The 18268-nt window shown below is 34.3% G+C and overlaps 1 protein-coding gene across 4 annotated transcripts in view; it reads right to left on the bottom strand.

Moving 5' to 3' along the window:
* Positions 1 to 70: 70 nt before the first annotated feature.
* The window catches only part of LOC105248611 (UPF0769 protein C21orf59 homolog), a 60291-nt gene continuing 42093 nt past the window's right edge, over positions 71 to 18268 (bottom strand). Inside the window, exons 2-6 of one of the 4 annotated variants that reach the window (XM_025409766.1) lie at positions 15439 to 15803; positions 13183 to 13443; positions 11785 to 12092; positions 8861 to 9180; positions 71 to 2705 (exon numbers count right to left, since the gene is read on the bottom strand). In XM_025409766.1, coding sequence (XP_025265551.1) covers positions 2642 to 2705; positions 8861 to 9180; positions 11785 to 12092; positions 13183 to 13443; positions 15439 to 15643 — 1158 coding nt within the window. In that variant the 5' untranslated portion in view covers positions 15644 to 15803 and the 3' untranslated portion in view covers positions 71 to 2641. Of the gene's footprint in view, positions 2706 to 8860; positions 9181 to 11784; positions 12093 to 13182; positions 13444 to 15438; positions 16271 to 18268 lie in introns of those variants that run through there. The other 3 variants (XM_011253493.3, XM_025409767.1, XM_020026682.2) reach the window with 3 other exon arrangements.

The raw sequence follows: 18268 nt of genomic DNA, 5'->3' as shown, positions 1-18268 counted from the left end.
TTTGACGTTGCGTGCTCTATCGTATAAGTCTATATTTTTCTGTTGTAATTATATATATATAATATACCTCTTTTTTTTTTTCTAAAATTCCCTCCTGCAGCGACTTAAATTTTCTCGTACGATATTTTACTTCTCTCTTGCTACCTCGTATTGCTCTCTACCAATACGCCTCGAGAACCAATAAAATCTGATCGTTCGATTATTTTTCTTCCTCTTATATATTCATTCAACATTACTTTATCGACATTTTATACTTTTGTATCTGTTAATATTTATTAAATATTCTTTTAATTATTGTAGATCACAGACAACTTGTTTCTTAATCCATAAAAACAATTTAATTATCTTTTCTTTTTCATAGATTATCGATGTGTGTAACGTGTACATTCGTGATATTATGCGTCGTGTATGTGTGTTTGTGTGTGTGTATGATTGCAGAAATAGCACGAATTCCGGAAATCGTGAATCGATATTGAGCGTTAATTACACGTGATTTTTTTTCTTTTTTTTTTCTTTTTTTTTTTCTTTTTATATCTCGGCCATTTTGGTGCCACATGGAAATTAATGTCTTCAAGAGCCCCAAGCGTACTAGATAATTGGCAAACAATTTACCCCTTTTAACGAAGCGTTTCAACATTTCGATACAAATGCCATAACGAAATAATTGGATACAATATAATACTCTGTTATTCCTAGAGTCAGTTTCCATGCGGCAAACGTTTGGTCGATATTCCAGGCGACGTTGGCGCTCTAGAAAATCATAATGCAGCGTAAAACTAATTATATTCGCGGTTGACATTGAGCCGATAATAAGACAAGCCGTTCCCTTAATTTCTTTTTTCTTTTTTAATTCGAAGTTCGTAAACTGAACCCAAAGTTTCGCCTCCGTTTAAACTCGCGCAAATCTGAGTAGCTCGTAAAAATACAATGTCAAAAGTGCAAACGATACCGACAAAATTTAGGTGACGACATATCTTTCTTTTCTCGATCCTATTTTTTTTTTTCTCTCTCTCTTGCGTCCAAGGACAACAGGTATCTGGATGTTGGCTCGTTGACGTTTACTCTTCTCATGTGTATATATTGCTGTACGTTTCTTCGCTTCGTGTGTTACTCGTATCGATTTTTAACGCATATATATATATATATATTGTATATGTAAGCTCGCGAAGAAAGTGGTACCTACGTTTCTTCGTGTGTGTCAGTCAGGTACCTGAAAAAACGTCGGAGTTGTGCGTGTGGAGATCGTAGTATACATATATATATATGGACGAGGCCGCAACGGGGTGCGGGGGTGGACTGCGAATCGCGCGTTTTGCAAAAAAAGCGTGTCGCCAAGTTGGTAGTTAATCAAAGTGGAACGGACGTATGGCGTGTGTCTGATAAAAGAGTGTCTACGATGCACGGGTGAGACGAGGGTGGACGCATCATGATCGCACAGCAAGCAAAATTACCCGATTAATACTCGATTAACGTTATTTTAAACGGTAGTTTAGCTCATAATGTTTTACTGATTAAGTTCCTTTAGTCCATAGGTAACTCACGACCCTAATATATAGATAGCTTTTCCTTTTTTTTTCCTTCCTTCCTCTGCGTTTTCCGGTATCGTTGAGTGAACCAGAGAGAGAAAGAAAGAGAGAGAGAGAGAGACGTTTGTTCACGTTATACTCGGAGTGCAAGAAGCTGCATCGGTCGTTTTGAGTCCTTTATCGACGTACGTCAATCTGGAAACTCGCGTAGGGAGGCAGATTTATAATCTGCTATTTTTTTTCTAAACTTTTACTCTGTATATCGTGTAGAAATTTTTGTCAACATTTACAATTTTCACTCTCTGTGTCTCTTATTTTTTTTATTCAGAAATTGCGCGGATCCCGCAGGCTTCGTCGTCGGACTTGCGTCGCTCCCAAAAATGACAGGTCTGTCTTTCCCCTCCGCCGCAATTGTGGAAAATCGCTCAAAAATATACAGCTGAAACGCTGAACGCGCCTGCATATACGACGTAAGGACAGATTCTTCGTGTTTTGCGGAATGCGATAGGCACGAGATACACGCGAGCTGGTTTCGGACCGCACCTGGACAAGCTACGAAGAAGGCATCGTGCGAGGTAAATGAATTCCGGCGCGCGGAATAAATGGCTCACCGCTTGCCAAATGTTGAAACATTGCGAAGAAACGAAGAACTTTTCGGCGTAATCGAGGAGAGATCTCCTGGTGCTCTCGAGCTGCAGCGCGGAATCAGTGCGATATACATACTTATGCGACTTTGAGCTTGTTATCGAGTACGAAAAAGTTCGTCGCAAAATATCGTGATAATCTGTGTAATCGACGCTGTCTCTTTAGTTAGTGTGTTGGTAGTCGGGGATAGATTTACAGTAGAGAGAATGGCAGATTTTTGTCGCGGGATTTTTTCCTCTGTAATCACCGTGTATTCGAGTTGCACCGAGCGTTGCCTCTGGTTCACTCCGTGAATCGCGAGGGTGGATTTTCTTAGTCGATCCTGAGAGAGAAAGTCGACTTGGCTCTTCCTCGGTCGACGAGGCCAAGTCTTGTAACGTTTCGGTTTTTTTTTTCTTTGCAAACGCGACGTGAGAATCGCTCTCAATGTGGCCTCCACGAAATATTATTCAGACCTTGAAAGTGCCGCTTCAGACTGCCACTGTCGGCCCAGGGGGAGTCGAGATACTCGTCGTCATCGTCTTGCTCAAGTTTCTGGAAGGGAAAAATTTGCTTACTAACGAAGAATTATTATTTCGCCTCACTTTTATTTATTTCACAAATTGAAAAAAAAATCAATCGCAATCATCCCTAGAAAATTCGTACACTGAGAAAAAAATGTGGTTGCATTAATTAGAATTCTGGTAGATTCAACCAGTCTGTTGGAAAATGGACGAACCAGAATTCTTGTAGGAATTACCAGATGAATCTGATTAATTTCTTCCTGTTAAATTTACCAAATTTTCTGATTAATAATACTAAATTCGCTAGCACCAAGTCGTCTAGAATTTTTTCCATCTAATCTCAAAAGTCTTTAATATTCTGAATTCCAACAAGATTATTGGATAAATTCAATCCAGATTATTGAATAAATCATTTTAAATTCAGTTTGTTAGAAATTAAACTGATAAACAGTGATGCAAGAAGAGGATGCAGCTCAAATACACACAATCGAAGAGCTAGCGTTCTCTTTCTGCTATTACTGCTCGTAAGAGAAAAAAATATACTTTGGATTTAATGTTAATATTAGTTCTTTATATGCATTTCATGCACTGAAAAAAAAATCTGGTAGATTCAACCAGTATGTCTATTGGAAAATGGACGAACCAAAATTCTAGTAGGAATTACCAGATGAATCTAATTAATTTCTTTCTGTTAAATTTATCAAATTTTCTGGTTAATAATACTAAACTCACTAGCACCAAGTCGTCTAGAATTTTTTCCATCTAATCTCAAAACTCTTTAATATTCTAAATTCCAACAAGATTATTGGATAAATTCAATCAAAATTATTGAATAAATCATTTTAAATTCAATTTGTTAGAAATTAAACTGATAAACAGTGATGCAAGAAGAGGATGCAGCTCAAACACACACAATCGGAGGGCTAGCGTTCTCTTTCTGACATTACTGCTCGTAAGAGAAAAAAATATACTTTCGATTTAATGTTAATATTAGTTCTTTATATGCATTTCATGCACTGAGAAAAAAATCTGGTTGTATTAATTAGAATTCTGGTAGATTCAACCAGTATGTCTATTGGAAAATGGACGAACCAAAATTCTAGTAAGAATTACCAGATGAATCTGATTAATTTCTTTCTGTTAAATTTATCAAATTTTCTGGTTAATAATACTAAACTCACCAGCACCAAGTCGTCTAGAATTTTTTCCATCTAATCTCAAAAGTCTTTAATATTCTAAATTCCAACAAGATTATTGGATAAATTCAATCCTTCAATCATTTGGATAAATCCAAATTATTCAATAAATCATTTTAAATTCAATTTGTTAGAAATTAAACTGATAAACAGTGATGCAAGAAGAGGATGCAGCTTAAACACACAATCAGAGAGCTAACGTCCTCTTTCTGGCACTACTGCTCGTAAAAGAAAAAATATATACTTTGGATTTAATGTTAATACTAGTTCTTTTTATATACATTTGATGGCAAATATTGAATACGAGTTAAGTTAAGAAGCAAGCAAAGAAATTAATGTAACAAGAAATTTTATAGATTCAACCAGAAAATACTAAACCAAATCCTTATAATAAAATCTATTAAACGTTCTAGTTATAAAAAATCGTGCCTGATCATGATAACTAGAAATTTTTGTTTGATTTAACCAAAATGCCTTCAATCATATACGTCATGTTGGTACAATCAAACGATTTTTTCAGTGTAGCTAATTAAATTTCCTAATTCATTTAGGAAATGATGCTCGTGTATATTCATCCAACTGTTTATTACATTTTCAACTTAATCCCAACTAATCTCGCATATTAGTTCACTTTATAAATTCGAAGCTTCGTTGATATCTCAAACTTGCTTCTCTCGTACATAGGATGACCCTAATACCTAATACCTCGGTTGATACGAGCTCGCGGAGCATTCGTGATCAGGCGACCGCGAGAATTCGGCAACGCGGAGTTGTCGTTGTTCGAAAACCATGAGAAGGGCTGAGAAAGCAAGGGCAAGTTAGGCGGGGCTTGGGTGGTTGTTGGGTCAGAATCGATGTTCGCGTCCTTGCTTCGTTTCTCTCACGCATTCCGTTATAAATGTCAAAACCATAGGTTCTCTCAATCGCGTGGCGACCGACGTCGTCTGATGATTGATCTTATAAGCATACGTGCGAACTCGTGTCGCACGGAAACGTGCATGCGTCAGGTAAAGTAAGCGAATTAAATGAAGTAATTGGCAATTCGTTCTCCAGGACAAGTTTTTGCAAGTTTCGAAATAAAAAAAGGTTGCGATTATCAAAAAATCTTTTTTTCTACCTCGACTTCAGTTTCTTATCTCTAATGAAATTAAATGACTCAATTTTTTAATGCTACATAATATCCACAAGATATATTCACGCAAAGACCTTCCTATATGATGCTTAATTATAGAATTTTTCCCAAAACAAATTAGGTGGATTATTTAATATATTTAATTTCATATGAAGATCATAAAGTTTGATATCTTGATATCCTTGGAGAATAAAAAAAGATATATGAATATAAAATTTACTCAAAATAAATTAGGAAAATTATTTAATTTCACGCGAGGAATATAAAGTTTGATTATATCTTGATATGCTTGGAGAATAAAAAGTGGAGTGTAAAATTCGAGTGTAAAATTTACTCGAAAGAAATTAAAAAATTATTTAATTTCATGCAAGGAATATGAAGTTTGATTATATCTCGATATGTTTGGAGAATAAAAAAAGGATATACGAATATAAAATTCACTCACAAAATTTAATATATTTAATATATTTAATTTATATAATAATTTAATATATTTAATATATTTAATTTTATGTGTATGAGAAATGTAAAGTGTATATATTTTGATATGTGGAAAACAAAAAAGAAATATTCGTAAATATGATTTCTGCGGAAAGAATTATATTAGTATTCTGCGAAGGAATTCAATTTTCTATCTCTCACTTTGCGAGAGAAAAGAATAAATATTTTTTATCTGTAAATATCATTTTCTGTTTCGCAGATTGCATTTTTTTCCTCGTCGCTTTGCATAGAAGACTATTCACTATTATTCTCCTTGACAAAGACAACCGAAACAAAGTACATAAAATTGTCGCAATAGTTCTTCAAGAATTTGATGGATGTCTCGTAGACGTTTGTTAGAACAGAGTGGCTCCATTATTCTCTCGGGAAACGCAAACTTTCGCGGAATATGCGTGCTTCGAATGTCACTTATGACTTTCTGACATGTCTGCGAAATGTTGGAAAAATACACTTTAGGGGGATTAAGAATACAAGTTCGTCATCGCGTAACATGTCGTAAACGTCCACTTGGAGGCCGAAAGCATACAAGTTTGGAATTTGATTCGCGGCCTTTTAAATGGTAGATATGAATCGAGTTATTCTCGGTGTATGTGGTTGAAAATGGTGGGAGAAAAGCGACGGCGACTCGCAGTCTATCGCGCAGTCCCGTGCGACCCATATCGCCCTGCATCCCGAGTCGCTATTTATAGACGGATGCGCTGGTAGTGTGGTCGAGAGCACTTAACTGCGCCATCATTTTATCGTATCGATGTACGGAGACCGATTTTTTGCGAATAAATTATTCTTACAAAATTAATCGAGTTAAAAAAAGAGGAAAATCGAAGAATCGAACGCGACTTCTGCGAATCGCGATTTATTGCGAACACCCTGTATAAGTCATAAATCATCTCATCCTCCGCGAATTTACGTCATCTCTATTCTACAATCGTGAAAGCAACATTCAATCACGTACACGATCGCATTCGGGCGTATCGCGTTGGAAATTCGGACGCTATAGTTTGGAATTCTCGTCGGTCATTGAATATTATTGGACAATATTGTACATCCTCCAGGATTATTGTTGTAATCGATTTGTCCTGATATTGGCGCTTTAGAATTCGCGGTGTGATTAATTCCAATCATGCCGGGATAACGTGGAACAACGAGCGAACTGTCAATGAAAACATCAACGATCTGACAAGTGTAATCCTTTTTTCTACGTATAATATATATGTCAGATATTGCCTTTTCAAGCTATGTGTACTCGGGATGATGCGATGGGATTTAAGGATGTTTTGTATCTATTTTCAAAATATTGAGAATTTAATGAAAATTGTACAGAATGTCCTTACATATGTTTAGAATCTTTAGTACAATTTTTAAATCGATTCACTAAAGCGTTCACAAGTTATAAGGATTTTAATTTGTACCGAATTAACATGTGTTCTTATGGGAAATGTATAACCACGTCGATTCAAATGACAAAAACACATGGAAATAATATTCAGAATTTGTTAAAAATTTGCAAAAGTTTAGATACAGAGGAAATATTTGGTCAAATAATATTATACAAGTACTAACTGGTTAAAAAGATAATAAATATAATTCAACGAAGTTAGCCATGTATCTGTCACAAGGCGAAATTCTCTGCCAAAAGTTAATCATTTCGATTAACAAAATTCGAAATATTTCAATAAAATCGCAATGAATATTAAAAAATACATCTCTGTAGCTAAGATCAAATTGTAATATTCCACACAATTTCTTACTCAAAATACACCAAAGGATTTTCGTCAATATTGATTTTCAGCTACTTTTCACTGGGATTGTACATAAAAAACATCCTTAATAAAATTTAATATAAATATAATTAATTAATTAATTAATTAATTATTTACATAATTATTTAATTAATATAATTAATCAATTATTTAATTACATTTTAATTTAATTCAATACATTTTAATTTAATAGATTGAGTCTCTTTTTGATGCAATAATTATGTGACAAAGATCATATCAATTGCAAATTTATTTTTTATATTGAAATATTAAAATATGAGATATTTAAATATTAAAAAATACATCCCTGCACTGTAGCTAAGATCAAATTGTAATATTCCACACAATTTCTTATTCAAAATATACCAGTAGATATATTCGTCAATAGATATATTCGTCAATAATATATATAATATATTCGATAATATATATAATATATATAATATATATATATACATATAATATATAATATAATATATAATATAATATAATATATAATATATAATATAATATAATATATATATATATATATACATATAATATATATAATATATTCGAAGTAGATATATTCGTCAATATTGATTTTCAGCTACTTTTTACTGGGATTGTACATACAAAACATCCTTAAAGGTACTATCGGATTGAATTATTGTACGAAGATTTCATGTCAGACTCGGAGAACCGCCACTTGTACGTTAAGTAAAGTGATTGTGTAACTGAAGCAGCTTGTCACTGAAGAGGTGCACGTTCATAGTAAACATTTTTACGTACAATGCTCTGAAAACGTCGTATTGACATTGATAAAATGCACATCGTACTTGTTGTTGTCAAATAATAAATGAAATAATAATAATAATGAAATAATAATAATAATATATGAAATAAATTTCTTTAGACTGAGATGACTGCAGAGACATATAAATATCTCGAACAGCTGATGGGCTTGTCGGTCCAATTGAAACATTAATTAATTTTATATAAAACAGTGACGCTTGTTCATTTAGATGATCAAACGCTTTCGATTCTCTCGAAACTACGAGAGAAATTGACTGAATGTCAGTGTCATTGAATGTATAAATCAAGCAGATTATGAAATGACATTTACGCGCGCAGCGTGCTATTTCTCGTCGTTCAGACAACTTTATGTCCCACGTAAAATTGCATTTGACTGAAACACTTAGCCAAATTAATGTTACGACAGCATAAATACCTTTCTTGTGCTCAAAAGATAGATAAAGAAAGGAGAACAAGAAGGTACTTTTCTACCTTAAATTGTAAAAATTTATTATTTATGCACATCTCCTTTGTTTATATATACTTTATATAAAGATTGCAGCGAAAGTAGCTCATTGAAGGGCTCAGATTATCTTAGAAAATCATTCTAAATCATCCGCGCGATTGTTAAAGCCTATTATTTAGACCGACGTTTATGTAGAAAGCTTTCTCGAAGCCCCGCGAAAGTTTACAGGGAACTAAGAGCGAGCGATCAACAATCGAGATATGGGTGAAATAACGAGGCTGAACAGCCTCTTTACGTCAAACACGTGCCCTTGTCGAAAGGTAATCGATATCACGAGATTTTCGAAGCAGTGCTTACCCCTGAAGAGAGAGCGAGTTAGGAATCCCGTCAAGACTCTCCCTGCTGATGTCGTCGGCCATCGCGACCTTGAGTTGGTGCCCGAAGCTCGCCAGATTCTCCCTGAAGGCCTCACTTCCGGGCGTCAATGCACCGCTGGTGGGCGGCAAGGGTGTACCGTCACCCTCGTCCCCCTCCTCCCCCTCCTCACCCTGTTCGCCACCTACGAGGACTTCCTCGTCTTCGTTGTAGATCTTGAAGTAGGCGATGGTGAGGTATATCACCGAGATTATGAAAGACGGTATCGGAATCGCCATCGCGTACACAAGGTTCATGTACACCTGAGGAAGCGTTTCAAACATATAATTGGATGGAAACTAATATGCCTGATCTCCAGTTTAACAGCGTTCTTTGGAAAGAATCTCGCGAGCGAATTTTGATTGGGAGATCATTTACGACAACACGTCAAGAGATTTTCCAGATTCTACACTGAGAAAAAAATCAGGTTGCATTAATTAGAATTCTGAGACACTGAGGAAAAAATTATCTTGAAATAAAAAAATTTTAGTTAACTCAAGAAAGCTATTTATTCGGTGGGTAATAATTACGTATTTACTTGTATTCAAAACGTCTGTTTGCTTAAGTTAGGTATTTATTTACATATGCTTAAAAAAAGTAATTTTTAATTAAATATTTTTATTTTAATTTTACAAAATATTTATTAAAGTGCATTTTTTATTCCCAAAAATTTTAAATTTTTTAATTTTAAAAAATAATATATTTAATTTTATAAATTATAGTATATATTTTACGAAAATAGTATTTAAATATAAAAAATATATAAATGAAAATAATGTACATAATATAACATGCATATTTAATTAAAATTAAATACTTTTGCTTGAATGAAGTAAACAATTCCTTGCATTTAGCAAAAGTTGCTTGCGTTAAAGCAAAAGTTTCAAGAAAACACATTTATTTGATTTAAAAAAATTTTTCCCTCAGTGTAGATTCAACCAGTCTGTTGAAAAATGGACGAACCAGAATTCTTGTAGGAATTACCAAATGAATCTGATTAATTTCTCCCTGTTAAATTTATCAAATTTTCTGGTTAATAATACTAAACTCGCCAGCACCAAGTCGTCTAAAATTTTTTTCATCTAATCTCAAACGTCTGTTTAATATTCTGAATTTCAACAAGATTATTGGATAAATTCAACCCAGATTGTTAAATAAATTATTTTAAATTCAGTTGTTTTCGTTAGAAATTAAACTGATAAACAGTGATGCAAGAAGAGGACGCAGCTCAAACACATACAATCGGAGAGCTAGCGTTCTCTTTCTGGCACTACTGCTCGTAAGAGAAAAAAAATATACTTTGGATTTAATGTTAATACTAGTTCTTTATATACATTTTGTGTGTGACAAATATTGAATACGAGTTAAGTTAAGAAGCAAGCAAAGAAATTAATATAACAAGAAATTTTATAGATCCAACCAGAAAATACTAACCAAATCCTTATAGTAAAATTTATTAAACTAGTTCTAGTTATAAAAAATCGAGTCCTATGATAACTAGAAATTCTTGTTTGATTTAACCAAAATGCCTTCAATCATATACGTCTTGTTGGTACAATCAAACGATTTTTCTCAGTGTAGCTATTAAAATTTTGCACATGTAAAGGACACACCCCTTTTCCAAGGATTTTAATATTCCAAATCACGATTGCAAGAAATCAATGTTTTCTCTAAATAATAACGTAAACAAAAATGGTGATAATAAATAATAAAATTATACGTAATTCGACAAGTAATAACAGACCTTATATGGCCAGCCGTATTAGAGTCAATACTCAGTGTAGTGAGAAGTGATCAAACATATTATTCTCCATCTCTCTAATTAATTTACAAACATCTCTCTATTAATTAAATTTTTTCTCAATGTCCCTACAGCGATCTCGTCGGCAAATCAAGAGACACGGCGGTTTGTGTGAAATATATCCTCCCGTAAATTCATCGAAATATCTCCACAGGCAATGTTATTCGCGACACGTAATTCCATTTCTTCCTGTCGTCCGTTCGCTCCCAGGATTGGCAATACCTGAGCAATACAGAGAGAGAGATCGGCGGGCCTTCCCGATGTTATCGGCGATTTATAATAGCTCGCGTACTCGTGGAAATTGGATTTCTGTGTGCGCCAGGAGAAATTTTCCTTTCTACCGCGATGGCTTCTGTCTTTGTCATCAACCGCCAATTCAACCGCTTGAAATGCATTGTCCGTTTCACGATCGCACTTTTGTGCCTCGGAAAAATCTCCCCCTCGTGCTCGGAAAAACCCCCTTTCGATTATTTACGTTTCACACATGATAGGTGAGATCAATCCTCGATAACGACGTGATTTTGACGAGATCAATTTTCGCGAAGAGAAACGTATCTCACGTTGACAGGAAAGAAATCCCCATCGAATGTCCTGCGGAAACAAATGTGAGATTCGTTGGTCGCGATCAAAGAATCTGGTGAATAAATTCGCCTCGTGTTTACAATTATTTAGAGCCGATGCCGGATCCATCACTGTAGTCTATTCAATTATTTCATGTATAAAGCAGTTTCGATCGTATGACACGTTTTGTCCTCGCTAGACAGCTGCAGTATCGATTCTCAAGCACGTTCCAAGTGGCTACGTAAACTCGGGCAAAAGTCACATAACATTTTCGCGTGACTCGCCCATGCCCATAGGTATACATACACAGTAAAAATCGCTGACTATAACTCGGTCACTGGATTATACCGCGAGAGCTCAAGTCCACGTCAGCCCGACGGATACGAAGGATGACAGGAAATTTGTACGAGTGTCAAATTTACCGATTAGAGAGAGAGAAGGAGAAAGATACGGGGAGATGAGGAATTAAAGGAGTCTGCGTATCTAGAAAGTGTAGCTCAGAGACCTGCCACATATCGAGGTCGCTGATGACTATCCCGGGATCCACTTTCGAGTAGTAACAGCTAAAGTTCTGTCCTATGTTGGCGTACTGCCGGTAGAAAATACTGCAATTCAGCATTGGAGGGTATCCACAGCCTTTTACGTTGGGGAACAGCTTGGCCCCGGTGAAGTACCAGGAGTCGTTGACCATGAGACCTGCGAACTTCCCCTCGTTATTGTTCGGCGACGGACGTTCTCCAGCGGGAGAACCGGAGGGACGGGCCCTCTCGGACGGGGAAAACCGCGTATAATGACTCCTGGATCTAGTACGCTCTCATATTCAAGCGACAAATCAGAAAGGACGGACAAAGTTATCTTTCCCGCAGGACCACTAATTTTAAATCTCTGTCTATTGAATCCATTAAGCCCATATCTGTTTTTAGCAAACGTTCTTTTTTCTTTGTACACAGTTAATCGGAATAATTTATGATAAGCATATTAATGACAAACAACGCTAAGAAAATGGCTAAAATTGCGACAAAGCATTTATTTCGTAAATAAAATAATTATTAATTTTAGAAAAATATAGTGTTATTTTCATACTAATATCTCAATTGATTAAGCAAAGCAGAATTTTATAATTTTGTATAATACTTTTCCAATTCATATGTACAATCAATTATATAAAATTAAAATTGTTATTTGATTTTATTGTTATTCAAAATGTCTTCAAAAACATATACGAACAAAATAAATAGCTTATGATAAGCATATTAATAACAAATCCAACAATGCTAAGAAAATGGCTAAAAATGCGACAAAACATTTATTTCGTAAATAAAATAAATATTAATTATAGAAAAAAAATTACAGTAATATTTTTAACTAATATCTCAATTTATTAAGCAAAGCAGAATTTTATAAATTTGTATAAAACTTTTCCAATTCATATGTACAATTCAATCAATTATATAAAATTAAAATTGCTGTTTGATTTTATTGTTATTAAAAATGTTTTCAAAAACAGATACAAACGAAATAAATAATTCATGATAAGCATATTAATAATTAGTAATAAATAATTCATGATAAGCATATTAATAACTAGTCCAACAATGTTAAGAAAATGGCTAAATATGTGACAGAGCATTTATTTCACAAATAAAATAAACATTAATTATGGAAAAATATTACAGTAATATTTTTAATTAATCTCAATTTATTAAGCAGAGCAGAATTTTATAAATTTATATAAAACTTTTTCGATTCATATGTACAATCAATTATATAAAATGAAAATTGCTGTTTGATTTTATTATTATTCAAAATGTCTTCAAAAACAGATACGAACGAAATATAAAGGCAAATGGGAGGAAACAGATTAAACGTATGATAACATCGATTGTCTAATGGTATTTTGTACCTGTAGGGGAAGGTTCCAACAGCCCGGTCTCGTCATTCACGGCGATGTCGAGACCCTCGACGTACTCGCCTAAAGAGCGCTCATAACGCGACATACGCTTACTCTCTTCGTCGTCCTCGACACCTCCTACCACTTCGCCTCCCTCGTCCGACCCTTCGGACACGTTTTCCGGTAGCTTATAGTTGACGCGTATTTGCGTACAATCGTACAGCTCCTTAGTGCAACCCTCTCTACAGGATGTCCATGAGCAATTGCTCGCACCTGAACTCAACGATCATTCATGGGAATTTGGCCGCGAAATATAATTCAAGCGTCACATGTACACATCGAACACACATACTCGACTTTGCGTCAACCAACAGAGAATGACAGATATCACACACAGATACATACATATATATATATATATATATATATATATATATATATATATATATATATATATAGTTATATTGTGATAGCAATTTTTAACTCGAAAACTCGCGAAATTGAGTCTTGAAGCCGGCAAATGTGTATCGATAAGCGTTATATATAACTTTCGTCAAGAAATATTTGCTGTCCATGTTCGAAATAATTATCGATTTATCGAGGAAAGTGTCTCACCATCTCTCTTCCTCCCTCTCTCTCTTTCTCTCTGTCAATTTAAATGAAAAGATGGCTTCAACAACTCAAATTTATCACCAATTACTCCAAAATATATAAATACAACTCACATACAAGCATACAATGCGAAAGGATAGAGCATGAAAATAGAAAATGCACATGCACAAGATGAAGAGCGAGGAAGACGAAGGAAGCAGAAAATATTGGAGTAAGAAATTGTACCGTCAAGAGGCGTTGCGATGTAACTTGCGAGGATATTGACAGTACTGGTGCTCAATTGTAGAGACCACCTGCACTCTATTGATGTTTGTGGGGAGACGAGGATTGAAGCGACGAAGGAAGAATCAGAGGGGGTACTTCGAATAAACGCGCGAGTCCCGGGGTACCAAGAGCACGAAGACACCAGTTGCATCGATCTTATCACGATTCTATGTAATATCCCTTTCCTCTGATAATTTTCGTAATAATCGGTCAAATTCTTTTTCATATTTTTACATTTTACATAGAATTATTTCCGCGAATATGGTTTCTGTTTTCAAAAAGAGACAAAGAATCTCGTTAATAATGATTAATATTTATAAAAGCGATTCGCAAAAATTGACAATTACGAGGATTTATTGGTTCATGTAACACAAGAATCTCCTGAATAATGAAAAAAAATATTCTATGTATTTTCGAATATGTTTATGCATTTTACATCGCGATCAATAATATCCATTCACAACGGCAAATTAAAATTTATAAGATTGTATTAAATTTTTATGTCCCGCGGTCTCGCATATGTCACGAATGACACGACATGAAAGATATACGCCATCGAAGAATAAAAAATTCATAAGGTTTTTTTGTAAAATCTTCGTAGAATTTATTATTATCTAAAATGAGAAAAGCGTTTTTCCAGGTGACAAGGGAAGATAAAGCGATTCTCTCTTACATTAGTTCCCGTTCCCGTTAAATCAAAGCGTAATTATTTTCGTAATCCACGTGGAATATTCCCAAAGGTTTATTAATAAAAGATAGAAACGGTCGCTTTTCTACAACTATATGTAATGCGATGAATATTATACAAGAGGGAGCATGTCGACTGTCTCATGGATGTTCTTCATCACTTTCATTCAATCTGAAAATAGCCTTTCCAATCGTTCGTGAGAATTGCATATTTTGACGCTGACCCAATTCTGCAAATGGAAATTTACATCAGTTTCTGGTGTCTGTCCATCATTGTCTGTCACTTTTGGTCGTGAAATATTTTATGAAGTCGTGATATATAGAGTCTCTTTTTCGAAACAGTCTATTATTTTTCCTAATAATTTTAAAACCATTTTTCTTCTTTTCAAAAACATTACATACGATGTACGTTCCTTCGGAATAATCAAATGCGATTTGTAATTTTTTCCGCAGCGTCGAAAAACAGATCTTTCACCACACATACAAGCACAAAATGGAGTACACATTCGTACCGACAAGCATACATGCTTGAATATACAAGCTAAGAGGTATGTAGATATATAAACTGTACATCGCCAATCGCGAGTGAAGAAACCACCCCCAGAAAAATGAGGAGCGAAGAATAGAGCTCTCACGGGATACAGCATGCAACGAGAAGCGACAACGAGAACGAAAGGGGGTGAGTGAAAGGTGCCGATTGTTCACCTCTTCTGGATTCAACGTCGATGGTGACACACTCGGCGGGTCGAGTGTCAAACTGCATGAAGATGGTGGTGAAGGCGGGGTCGATAACGAAGGGGACCAAGAAGAGGAAGGCGAAGAGGCTGAAGGTGCTGAGGAGGATGAAGAACGCGGTCGTATAGAACAGCAGCTTCTGCAGGAACGTCTGCTTCTCCTTTTCGTCCGCCATCTCGGAGAACAAACGGCAGTGCTGGTTTCGTGCTGGAGGCTTTTAAGCGACGTCGTCGCCGTCGTTGTCGTCGTCGTCGTCGTCGTCGTCTTCGTCGTCGTCGTCGTCCTTGGCGTGCTCGCTGCTCGTCACGTCGGACGTCGAAGAGACGGAACGAGATCTGCGGGCAATCCTCGACTTTTTGCTCTTCGTGCTATCCTGAGAGCTTTCTTTGTGTGCGCTTTCGAAGGATATCGCGGAGAGTCATCTTCGCGATGATTTCTGTCACAGAGGTTCCCCGGGGCTTCGTGTGCGCCCTGGAGCCCCCGAGGTGTCTTTGTATTGTGTAACGAGAAAACCATTTATCTTGATCGCGCTTAAGTGACACACGGACATCGATTAAACTCTTTTTTTCCCTCTTCTCGTCGCGTACATTCGGTCGAAAAAAAAGAGTATAAAACTTTTTACATTATCTAAGGGTTGCCCCATAGAATCTATTTTATCTTTTGATGGACACAATGCCTGGGGCCTGTAAATGGCAATGGAGAGATAGGCAAAATCAATACTGTCAGCGATATGAGACTAACATTTTTTTTGTCCTAGTTATTTGTAACCATTAATGAAAGAATCTTTATAATTTTTTTCTATAGAATCAATTTTAGAATACTTTTTTTAATAACCCACAAAGATAGATTGTATCCTTTTTGTGATACAATACGCTACTATTAAATATTATTGATATTATTAAATTGATTAATATTATAAAAGGTTGATCATTGTATATAAATTTCATGACTTAAGTTTGTACAATAGTCTCGTATATAGGACACATTTAATTTCAACAGAGGTTAATTGCAGGAAGTAAAGTGTCAAACAATTACGTTTTGTCTACGCGTTTCCAACTTGGTCTACAATACTATCGACTCTCGACACAATGACGTAAGATTGCACTGTTCTCGTTAAAGATAAACGAGATGAACAATACCCATTCGAAACTTTGCCACATAAACTTTGCCAAATCAATTTTTATCGAATTCTTGTTGCGGACACACAACTCTTTTTAATTTCATCACACGTAATATCGATCCTTTTATTATGAAATTTTATATCCGTCTTTTATATATTGAACAAATTAATTTACATATATTAATAAGTATATTAATAATATTTATTAATTTATATATATTAATATATATTATTAATTATTATATTAAATTATATTCACGTTTATATACACATTATTCGATTGTATTATGTTATATAATATATAACGCGAAAGAATCAAAACGACGAAATTCTGTGCTCATTGAAATAGCTTTAGAACATTTAATATCAAGATAAGTCTGCTCATCAAATTGCTTGAACATCGAAGGGGATTTGTGATGCAATTTTCTACGGATTTTCCGATATCTTACAGAAAAATGAAACGGTCGTTGTCAAGATTCTTCCTTCGAAATCTAAAATATTGCTTTACAATATTGGTTTTTTATTTATATAGATTACTATCGTACATACGCGTTGCGCGAAGATCGATAGGGATAAAACTTATGCCAGCTTTAAGCAAGTTTATGTGAGTCCACGTGGAGACGTTTAATCGAAGAGATTAGAAACTTTATATCGCGTCCTTCAACAAGCGCTTGAAAATAACTACTCACTTAGTTCTTTGTTATATGAACAATATTATTAAAATGAGATTATATTTATGCATTTCATTAAAGATAAAAAAACCAAAGGTTCATCAAAAAAATATACGTGTTGTGTGATGAATTGAAACAAAAAGATAGAGAAATTATTATTACTTAATTTTAATTTACTATTTATTTAGAAAAAATAGAGTGATTTTATGGTATTTTAATAATTAATTTATCCTAATTCACGAGATATTTATGTGATGATTAGATACATTTTTTTATTCACAAATTTATACGCGTATGAATTATTTCAGTGTCCTTTGTCTTTCAATTTTTAGTTTGAGATACAAATATATTCACGACATGCACAAGAGTTGCCTTAATACAACCTTTTCCTAAGCTTGCTGCGCTTCTAATACATGATTTACATTGTGGGTTATACCCTATTGTATAGCGTGAGCTCTATCTAACCTTTCTCTAATGCAATTTTTATAACACGGAAGGTATGAATAACAAAAGTGAGTTTATTTCAAAGTCATTAACAATTCCGAATAAAAAACAATTGCATCAAAACATATCTCTTTTATTTTATTCTTCAATAGCTTATAATATGAATAATCAAATAAAATAATCAATATAAAAAAATATCTTAATATAAAATAATAATGAAAAAATACATATAAAAAGTATAATAAAAATATAAAAATAACGTAGAGCGATGTTTATTAAACTTTAAACATTACTCGTGTACCTGACAGAAAAATTCATTTACGTAACATCATTTCCCTTATTTTGTTGACACACGCGTTTTTCAAGAGATTTATATTAATATAATAAATATAACAATATAAAATAAATCTTTTTTTACATAAGATTATTACTTGTCGTAAAAGTAACTTTACACGACATTAAAAAATAATAATTTCTAAGACCCTTTTACCCTCATTAATTAATAACTAATGAACAAATTTTTCGAAGATACTCAAAGCCTATATCTTAATCTTCGATCGGTTAC

Source organism: Camponotus floridanus, unplaced genomic scaffold, assembly GCF_003227725.1.
Source record: "Camponotus floridanus strain SB8 unplaced genomic scaffold, Cflo_v7.5 scaffold10, whole genome shotgun sequence".
Classification (NCBI taxonomy): Eukaryota; Metazoa; Arthropoda; class Insecta; order Hymenoptera; family Formicidae; genus Camponotus; species Camponotus floridanus.
Note: the sequence above shows the minus strand (reverse complement) of the source record. Positions and strands in the feature narration are given on the sequence as shown.